The sequence below is a fragment of the Orussus abietinus genome, unplaced genomic scaffold (assembly GCF_000612105.2).
Source record: "Orussus abietinus isolate OABI.00-Male unplaced genomic scaffold, Oabi_2.0 scaffold13, whole genome shotgun sequence".
Classification (NCBI taxonomy): Eukaryota; Metazoa; Arthropoda; class Insecta; order Hymenoptera; family Orussidae; genus Orussus; species Orussus abietinus.
The window spans coordinates 1,225,116-1,236,157 of record NW_019394887.1 but is presented as its reverse complement, the minus strand read 5'-3'; the positions used below and the strand labels follow the sequence as shown (position 1 = coordinate 1,236,157).

At 40.3% G+C, this 11,042-nt stretch overlaps 1 protein-coding gene across 1 annotated transcript; it reads right to left on the bottom strand.

Annotated features, from left to right (window-relative positions):
• Window positions 1–383: 383 nt before the first annotated feature.
• On the bottom strand, window positions 384–6,863 carry LOC105696801. The gene is made up of 4 exons (XM_012419533.1): window positions 6,787–6,863; window positions 4,731–4,907; window positions 1,043–1,348; window positions 384–520 (listed from the first exon to the last, which is right to left on the bottom strand). Exons 2-4 carry the CDS (start codon window positions 4,897–4,899, stop codon window positions 504–506), a joined length of 492 nt encoding a protein of 163 aa, XP_012274956.1. The 5' UTR covers window positions 4,900–4,907; window positions 6,787–6,863; the 3' UTR covers window positions 384–503.
• Window positions 6,864–11,042: the final 4,179 nt, after the last annotated feature.

Sequence of the window (11,042 nt, the reverse complement as noted above, 5' to 3'; positions counted from 1 at the left end):
TCATTTCCAGTAGCTGCAAATTTCTTAACTAACAGTCCGCCATTTTGAATCGCTTAATTTTTTTCTTTTTTTCCTTTTCCCAGCGGTTTAGGTGTTATTTAACGCTTTCTACGATATAATTCCGTGCTCTTGGGATATTTCGAGACGAGATTGATTGATCGCATCCGTATAAACAGCCAATTCTGCATTTTACGTACGAATCCCATTGGACAATAACTTTCAATATGGCGAATCTGATAACATTGTTTCCACGGAGCTCTCGAGAAGACCCTCTTCGTTCGACAATAAAACTCTAAACGTAACACCGAGTGGAATGGAACTGTTAAGTATCTCTTTAAAATGACTGATTTCGTCGATCGTCGAACGCGATTGGCTGATTGGGTCTCGTAGATCTCAAAGATGTCGCCCAAGGGGAATCCCCGGTTCTTTCTTGAAGAAAGGGAAATTCAAACTAACTCCACCTTCTCCGTTTCCCCCGCCGTTATCCCACGAGGATTTACGTGTTAGCACTGCCGATTGACTGAAAATAGAGTTAGGCAAAGCTGTAAAAGGTAACATAAATATTAATCACAGTCTACATAGATCTTCGCTGCATCTCCATATTTTAGATAATTTAATTTACACTGTTATTAAGGAAATAAAATCACCGGTAGGTATATGTCTAGTTCCATTTAAATGGCTACATCTTAATCGTGCTCGAAATCCGGCATTTATTAAGTCTGGATCCAGTAAATCGCATTAATAATGACGCATATTCGATCGACACTTTAATTCAGATTTACTACATTTTGACTTGATTAATCCCGGATTTTGAGTACGGTGGAGACGCAGTCAGTCTCTATAAAACTTCAAAAACAGCGTTTACACACCCAACACCAGTAGTTATGGAGTACATTTACACGTGCTGATACATCGGTTAATTAAAATTAAAATAGTAACTATTGGCATTTAAACGCCGTGTAAACGCCGTTTTACTCCGGTATAAAGTAGCATGCGTCTTCGTAAACTCATGAACTGGAATTTTAAATATGAAAAAACTCACTCAATTCCCGGCGCAAATGTTCCATTCGTCTCGTGCGGTCGTCGTGGTTCGGGAATTCGCCGTCATTGTGCCTGGCGCGCTCGGCGCGGCGCGCTTGATTCAAATAGTTCAACGCAGCGCCGAGACGCGTCAAGGGAGTCGAGGTTCGAAAAGAGATCGCAGGCAACGTCCTCTTTCCATATCGGCTCCCGAAGAAAAAACGATCCACTCGAGGGGCTACCTCCACAGCCTTCGAGATCGACTTCGCGTTCCTCTCGCCGGTGGCGCCACTGCGCCCGTACCTGCTGCCCGACCAGAAGAGGGACGCTGAAATAACGAATTTTTCCTCGTTTCAGGCTCAAATTGAACAGTGCCGTCATTCGCACAGAGAGAAGAGGAAACCGGCCATTGTTTGCGGCCATTAATTTCCCCGACACGAACCCCATTGATGGGTAAAAAGTGTCACTCTCTATGGTACTCCCAAAACGACGGATCGCAACTGAAAAAGGTCGCTAATCCACGGCTGTAAACTGTACTACCCAATAGTACTTTGAAATCGTATTAAGTGTAGATTAAGAAAGGCCGAGTTTCGCGCCAAGTACACATGTACAAGAACTTCGTACAAATGACATGTCTCTATACTCGATTAATGATATAAGATAGACCTCAGATTTTGGCGCTTTAAACTTTGATTATATTTTTTTTCTCCCTGGTTTATTGTACTTCGTAGTTGTTAATGAATCCCGGGCTTTGTTTAATGCGAGATGCAAAGTTCGATTATAATTGCTGTTATTATTCGTTATATAATACTTCCCCAGTTATCTCTGCACCGTGTAGGCCGTGCCTTGTGATATTTAAATTGCATTGTCTTCTCGAACAAAACGGAAGTACTTAACTGGATGCATTCTACGGTACTGCCCGAGGTACTCGGAACTTCCGAAAACTCCTTTAATTAGATCAGGTAACTCATTTAATCGTTAGCGAAAGTTTCCCCGAGCGCGCCGCGCAATGCGCAATAATTGCAATTAACCGATGAGCGGATATTTGATATTTTTATCGGGGCGATAATGGCTATGAAATTTTAGACATCTGACCGGAATTCCCGCAAAAAGCGTTCTTACAAACCATAATTATTAACGATCCTCCCCGGGGGTAACTCATTTCCGGAATTCCCTCGAAACGTTCGCAACGAGAATTGCCAATAATTGGTAATAACGAAAATGCGCTTCAAAAAGTAGGGAAATGAAAATTCTAGCTCGACCATTTTCAGGATTTTCCTCGGGAGAATTCAAACCACGCGATTAGGCTATTTATTAATTATGAAAGTAATCATTTAATTATTTTAGGGAGGCCAAATGACGGCCGCAATTTTTACGGTAATCGGTTTGAACCGGGATTAATGAAATTCTTATTTTAGGGAATTCCTGTTCTTGCTTGGGACCATTTTGGAGGGAAAGCTCTGTAAAGCTTCCCTCGATATTTACGAGGAACTATTTTCTCGACGGGATTCCGGGAGAACAGGGAACCACCTGTTGCAGGATAACGGAGTATCTGGACTGAAAAAGTCAATTGGTTTTGCAATTCAACCAAACCTCCCTCAAGGAACGTCTTAACAAACATAAAGGAAAAGCGATGCTCTAATTATTCACCGAGGGGACATTTCTTGCAACTTCAAGTTTACAATTTTTTTTATTACCCAATGGTGTTCTTTCATATTCCATTGTTTATTTCTTTTTCGGTAAGTAGGAAAAGCCTTCCTATTGCCTCTGAAACTTTTCTCACTTGTTAATAACAAAAATTAATAAGAAAAAGAAGGAGCTTTGTACATACAATTTAGACCTGAACGAAAAGTCTTATTCCAGGGTTCCTTTAAAGTGATCTCATTTAGGAGGAAGAGGTCGAGTGCTTTTCTTTCATTATCGGAGATCAGATACCAGATTCCCTGTAAAGCCTATTTTATTCCGACTTTCGTTTCCGGTCATGATTGAACTTATCGATCCGCCACCGTGTTAAGATATTCCTCTCATAATTCGGGTATTCCCTTTATACTCTATTTACTCCCTTTCAAGAAATAAGGTACTTCGAAAGGATTTCTCTAAGATCATTTATACCTACTTCGAGTATGGAAAGTCGATTAAGATTAAAATTGACGTACGTTAAGTTAACCCGCGAATCAAGTAGCCTCTGTTCATACCTTCTAAAAGTTAAATTTAAATTGATTAACGTCAAATATATCTTTTAACTCTTTCGCCCACCATAGCCGGTTTCCACAAAGGGACCCTTAGAGATGAATGCCGACCATAATCGTCATTCGCGAAACAATCTCCAATGACGAAAGCCGACTGTATTTGACATCTACAAAATAATGCCTGGATATGAATCGGATATAGACACAATGATCACCTCTCAATCGCACTCCTAATTCACTTTTAATCCACTTAGAGGAAACAAAACCAGAAGTTAAGTCTTCCTTATCTTGAAGTCGATTTTTCTAAATCAAATACAAGGTCCAATATCGACAAGTGGAACCTCGTGAAAAATCTGAAAACAGTTGAGCGATTTAAATTCCGTTTCCTCCTTAATGAGTCCTTGCAAGAAATGGAAGAAAAAGAGAGAGAAAAAAAAAAAGAAAAGGGAGCCGATCCTAATGACAAGGGACCTCTCTTCTGCTTATTCGTCGGATTAAACAGTCGAATCGCAAGATCCGATCGAGAGAGGAAAGCACAGGATAAATCGTGACTTTAAATGGTTTACACTTTCCGGGGATTTTTTATCCCAAGAAGTTTCCTCGTTTACCAACTCTCGAGATTGAGATTGATTTAAGATCGAGCGGGAGATTGCTCCTCCATAGGGAATCACTTATTCGAAAGCACCCCGAGAGTTTCGGAAAATACGACGGGGGTGTGCACAAATTCGAAACCCAAGACCAAGAATCAAACGGAGTACCGAGATCCCACCAAACATTGAATCGCATTCCCTCCCGTTAATTTCCACGAGCCTTAGCTTTACTCGCAAAAAAGAAAGAAATCCCCACGAAGCTTCCTAAATAAAAAAAAAAATAAATTCCTCGACCTCAAGAATCAAAAGGAAGTAAAAAGAAAATTGGACTATGAAAAGGACCGAACGTTATCACCTCTCTTTGAAGTCCACGTGATTTCATTACGGGCTTAAATTCCATTACACATTCCGTATAGATTGGAATCCAGCATTCATTCCTGTCTCTTCTGTCGCACCCGCCCAATGGATTCAGTTTTGCAGGGGTAATTTAAAAAATAAAGAAAAAATGAGGGAGAGAAAAAGAAAAAAAGAGGAAGAAAGAGGTGCACGCAGGAAAGGTAATTGACACGTATACACCGAGATAAAAAGTTAAGTTGACTGAAACAATTGCACATCGACATGTATATCGTCGCCTGGATCATGTATACATGCAAGAAACAATAATTTGTTTTTTCTTCTTTTTCATGTTACGAAGGAACATTTATATTGCGGTATCTCAGCGAATTCGGTTGATTCGACCTACTTGATCGAAGGATTCTCCCGCACTGCACGTTTCTATGTCACAGTACGTACTCCTTTGTCGCAATGCACATTTTTCTTATCGCAATGCACATTTTTCTTATCGCAATGCATTTTTCTTATCGCAATGCAAATTTCTTTCAGTCAACCAACTGTTTCTTCTCCGCGGAAGGAAAACAATCTTGACACTTACATTGTTGGTGCTCTTCGCGTTTCCCATATCTTCCGTGGGTATAAAAATTCTCCTGGGAGAGGACAATGTTAAAAAGAGCACATCCGATCCAAATCCATGCTGCAAATTCTATCCCTCCGAGTCCGAAGCTGCTTGGACCCAATCGATTCTTCACGCACCTCGCACGCATCTCTCGCCCTGTCGAGCAATTGTTATCGTCATTGTTACAATTTATTTTCGCTCTAATGATAAACGCGTGTTAAAATCTCGAAATCACGAAACAGCGATCGGCACTTAGAAAATGTAGCATAAGTGTCCCTAGAAGATTAATTACAATAAAAATGAAGATTTAACGCGAGAAATTCCTTCCCTTTCGCATAGTCTCCTCGTTGGAAAATTATAGAATATAATTGTTACTGCAAAAATATCATAACGAAATAACGAGTCCCGAGCCATGTTCGTTCTATATTGGCCCGACATATTGAATTTAATATTTATTGTAATTTATTGTGATATTATATTGGCTCAATGTAGACTAATAATTGATAGTATTGCAATATTGCAATCCTATTAGCAATTTTTCTTTCCTCCACCTCCTGGGAAAATTACAGGAAGATTTTTAAACACGTGATGTATAATTATAAATCGTGGAAATTGATACTTTAATTTTCTTTTTCCTTTTCTTTTCTTTTAAAGAACTTCCATCACACTTCTTAGCCCTCTCGACATAAGGGCGAGATTCATCAAAGCGGGCACGCAATATTGAACCAAACATCGGATGTCTTTAGTGACCAAAGGGTTAATTACTTTATGATATCGCCAGAGAAAAAAAATACGAGGGTGTACGTCTCTCATCAGAAAATCGGGTAAAAAGATGTAACGCCCTCCTCCTTTCCGAAATAGTCGTTTACATAGAATCCGTCCCAAGATAAACCATAAAGCATGAAAGTCCGATTTCCTTCAATCGGAGAGTTTTTTCATAAAGCGTAGATGGAAAGGCTGAAAGAAGACTATTCTTGAAGGATTTGATCAGAAGACTCCTTATCAGTATCCCTCTTCCTAACAAGAGGACATAAAAGCCCCCTTAAATACTCACAGGTAATGAGATAATGTAAACACCTTTCGCTTTAATGTCAAAGCGATTAATTACGTCCAAACGGGGAATTGTTAACAAATCCTTCACCTCGTATGCCGTAATGCATGCCCAAGGGCGGATTTATTATTCTCTTAAGAAGGATAGAGACAGTTTTATCATTTCATAACCGTATATTTTACCAACGTCGGTTGTTAGTTTGCCTGATTTTGACATACTGAGGTATCCTTCATTGTTTCGTTATTAATACGTTAATGAACCACCCTGCATTGCAGCCACCCATGCTCTCCGAAAAGCCGTAAGATCCCGTGACCGAAATTAATTCGATTAAAGGCGTGCAATGCGTTTAGTTCAACTTCTGATATTAATATACAATCATTATGTTACCTCACGTCAGACACCGTGCATATATTTCTATGAATGAGTTTTTTTTTGCTTCCCTTGAAAGAGTTAATAAACACGTCCTGAGTAATGATGCGATTTCTCAACGATTTATTCCTGAATTTCCACGGCCCTTTTATAAAAATAAAAACGAGAAGTTGGATTCCAATATTCCGGAATTTTTGCTCCCTAGATCATATCAATACGTGCACTGATAAAAGTCGATGGAAATTGACATACTCTTTTACGCACCTCGTAACTGAATTAAATTAAATTTAACTGAAATTTAAAATGTTAATAACATTTTCCAGTACGTACAGTGAGGAAAATAATTTCACCGAACCAAGGAAATATTTCGTTAATTCCAAAAATTCGACTGGAATAAACTGGAATAAATACGATGGACCGCTTCTTCGGAATTGCCGACAATTTATTTGACTTTAGTTCAGTCAAATGATTATTCTTCGAGTTAATAAAAAAATATTTCTTCGGTCAAATATATTTTCTCATTCGCTTCTAGATTCTGAAACGGTAAGAGCGAAAAAAGGAGAAAATGGCCGAATGGAACGGCAAGGTATAAGGAAACGTTTTCGCATGCCTCACCCCCGAATCTCCCCTTTAGTAACGGATACGCTCCTTCCGCGTGAGTTTTCTGCTCGCAAACTTCACTCCGCCGGGTTTTTCGCGCTATCGGAAGTCGGGATGGTCACGTGACAGCTGCGCAGAAGGAACTGTGACGTCCTCGCGGTCCCGCGGCCTTATATAGTCTCGGCCGGCCACCCACGTGGTACCGCGGCCACCAGCCGCTCGACCAATCAGAAGCCGCGCTGCTTCCCGCGGCTGCTGAGGTCGAAAAAAATTCGGATGAAATTCTAATATTTATTAGATTATGTCCGGGACCTAAAATATAACTGTAGACGGTATTTCCATTTCAAATGACGTGACGACGAAACTTTTCGACCAATCAGCGACCGCGCAGCTTCCCGCTGTCGAGATGCGTACCGAAATGTCGGAATCGAGAGGAAATTAAGTTATTTAAGAAATCAGGTCTGTTTGTGGTTCGATAAAGTATTCCTCGGCTGTTGTGTTACTCGATTATTGTAATTGCATACGGAAAAACTTTTCCGCCGGCGGTCCTTTTTATCGGGAAAATCGAACGCGGCGGAGCGCGATTCAATTTTCCCGGGTAGAAGTCTGATTGTCGAAACTCTTACGAATTAAGCTCGTTAAAATTCCATTGAAATCGCCGAGAGTTTATTTCAAGGAACGTCCACGCGTTTCTTCCGATAAGACTTTGAAAAAGTTCATATATACGTACCGAAGTGTAAAAATATATAGAATGACCGTTCAATGTCACCTTAATTATGCCACGGTAATTATTTCCAGTGCCAATTGACATTCAAATTTGTTTACCGATTGTTCTGGTTTTGGGCGAGGTCGCTACGTAGATGGTGGAAAATAAAATAAAAAAATTAATTCGAGGACGATTCGCCAGGATTAAATTGGAATTTCTGTTGATACCAAGCAAAGAGGAAGTAGCATCGAAGGAAATGGGAAATGCTTAGACCGAAAAGATTCCTTATTATATACGAAACTGCGTCCTCGGGAGCGCCGCGATTCGTCGTAAATATAATTTCCATTGTTTCAGACGAAAGCAGAAAACCTCGCTCGCTCGAAATTAAGGCGATGTCAAAGTGCAGTTTTACCTGCAGCTCTTAAGAAATTGCATGCTCCGGCGACGTTCCATTATTCGTGCAAAGAGCACCCGGAAATGTGGCATATGAAGATTCATGTGCCACAATGTGTTCTAATCCGGATAAGAGGAAGTCCAAGGGCCTTCTACGAGTACCTTGGCCATCTTCGTCTAAGGGCATCCTAATTAAACAATTTTGGATAACTCCATTGTCACAGTCACGTGCAATGCAGAAGTACATGCAAGACCCCTGCCATTGTCACGGTCATGTGCAATACAGAAATACATACACGGAAGACTCCTGAGCTGATTAACCCTTTCGCTCCGAGGGATGTATTGTAATATATCGCATACAATGTAATTCCCCAGAATGTACAATGTTAGTTCCATGACAACGGCTAGGAGACTGTCAAAAACATGAACTGGATTTTTCGCCCCCTTTTGAAGTACTGTAAATTTCATTTTTAATTCTATCACATTGTTCTCACTTTGTCCCAAACGGGAACGCAAAATATCTGGTATAATGCTTTGTTGCGTTAATATATAATAAAGGCATTTACCAAATCTCATACTTTATATCGACGTCGGTCGAGATGTAAATACTTTGACATGTATATGTCATTTCTTTCGCACGACGTGAATTCATGGAATACTTGGGACGCACTGGAAAGTACATGCGAAGGGAGGTTTCTTAAAAGTCAGCCAGTGGCAAAAATTCCCAGTAGGAGGGCAAAAGAAAATCGGGAAAATAAAAATGCAGTACCTCCACCCGCAACTTAATAAAGCACAATGGCAAATATACGTGGAAGCCCCGAGATCTTTCAAACCGCTGCAATTCTGATAAGAAATGCATTTCGCATGCATTTCGACTGACGTAATATCGCATTCGATGTGAAAATGGAAGATCGGAGACCAAGTCGAGAAATTTTTCCCGGTTTAATATCGCGATATAAATTTCCCTCCCTGGACTGCACATTTATATTAATTAACCTTTGCCAATAATTAATTGATTTTAGCCGGTTGGATTAAACCAAGGCCTTAAGGTAGTATGAAAGGATCATTTTATATACATACATATCAAAGAGTCAAAATGAAATACATTCATTTTCGAGAAATTGAAATTTCCCGAGTTTCAAGATCTTCATTGAGACCTCCATAATCACGTGTTGCAGTTTAAAATTATTCGGTTGCACACGGTTTGGAGATATGTTTTATATATTTCTTCATGTCTAAATATATGTTGAAAGACCCTTTCATATCACCTCAAAGAGACGGAAGATAAGCAAGAAATTTAACTCATCTTTCGGGTCGGCGAAAAATGGATGACAGAAGACAGGGGAAAAAATAGCGTTTTAAAAGAGGTCGCCCAAGAGAGTTCTTATCGTAAAGCTTTACCGACGCATTTCAGCTGGATGCTTGAGTTTCCCTCAAGATCTCTTTAAAGCTCGCTCCATTTATTTTCGCCTTTCTGTGCACCCGCAAATTCAAAAGATCAGAAATCCGACTGTCCGTGCAGACAGTCCGTTTAATTTAACGCCTTCTAATCAACCGATTGCCTCGGAAATCGCTTGATATCATCTTTGGGATTTCGAGATATCACGGGAAAAATGTGTGAATGGCTCCAAGTTAAACTTCCAGGGAAGAAAAAAAAGAATAATCAATTTCTGACATCAGACCCTAAGAGCAATAAATGTTCAGTGAACAGAACAACAAATTTCTATTATTAGTAATGAGGGAAAATGATTTTTAATTCGTACCCCTAACACCTGATATTTTAAACAGGATAATTCATTTTAATTCAGCGCTAAAATACGATGGGTCGAGAAAATGAAAAATTGAATAAATAAATTTCTGGAGTGTATACCGATGATCTGATGAAGAAATAATTCTTTGCAGATCCATTGCTAATCTGGAGTGGAACTTTGAGGTGAGAGATCATTCAGAAAGGCTGATAATTCTCAATGTTCATCTTAAGGGAATTTAGAAAAGTTGCGGGCACTCGGATACCAAGATGGCGGCGGCAGAAGGACGTCGCCTAATCGTCGTGTTACGGGAAACAAATCGTAAAGGTTTGAAAGGAATTGTAAAGGATGAAGAAATAATTCTTTTCAGATCCATTGCTAATCTGGAGTGGAACTTTGAGTTGAGAGATCATTCAGAAAGGCTGATAATTCTCAATGTTCATCTTAAGGGAATTTCGAAAAGTTGCGGACACTCGGATACCAAGATGGCGGCGACAGAAGGACGTCGCCTAATCGTCGTGTTACGGGAAACGAATCGTAAAGGTTTCTCTCGTAAAGGGGTAAAGCGATGCCATGACATGCAACCCCTTTAAGTCCGAGACTTTCGAAACGGATCCAGAAGTGCCGCAAGGAAGGGGTTCCCATCTATAAACCCGGCCAATCCCCATCGCGATTAGTGGACTCGGACCTGGGACTTAACGACACACAATGCAGTTCCTATTGTCGTTCCGCTCGTTATTTTCCTTTTTCAGCTTTAATTCCCCTACGCCTTGCAGCGATCACCTCGACCTCCTCTTCGGGGGAAACCGTCCTTGATTATTACGCCTTCGTTTAATCTTAGAATCCATCGAAACTATTTGTTAACAGAGCCATGACGTATATTAAAAAAGTCGACTTGAAATGCTCGTTACCTTATTAATGAAATTAAATGCGTATTTGAATGACTTGGAACTTCTCTTGGGACGTAATACAAGGAAGCGGAAAATATTGAAATCCAGAGTGGGAAGCTGAAATGCTACCGGAGTCGCGTCGTCGGATCTGGAAAACATATTATCAAGTCGTTCCCCGGGTTATTAATTTTCTTATTTTTTCTTCCTTTCCCCCATTAATTTTACATTTGGCAGAGTAAACTGCTGCGACAATTTGCCGCTTCCTGGGAAACCTCTTCAAGGTTATTTTACTCCCCAAAGCAGCGATCATTCGTCCCTGCACAAGAGGCACGATTCCCAACATCGGCAAATCGATACCAATCGTTTAAACAAGGTAATAAATTCGGCAATTTCTCGCCGGGATACCTACGTCCGGTTTCCGGCTATATTTGGATCCTCTATATGTCTCTTCCCCAGGGTCGTTCATTCGACAGGTGGTTCCCCAACATGTTGGATTCTCACCGGAAACCAGCACCATCGGCATGAATTTCCTAT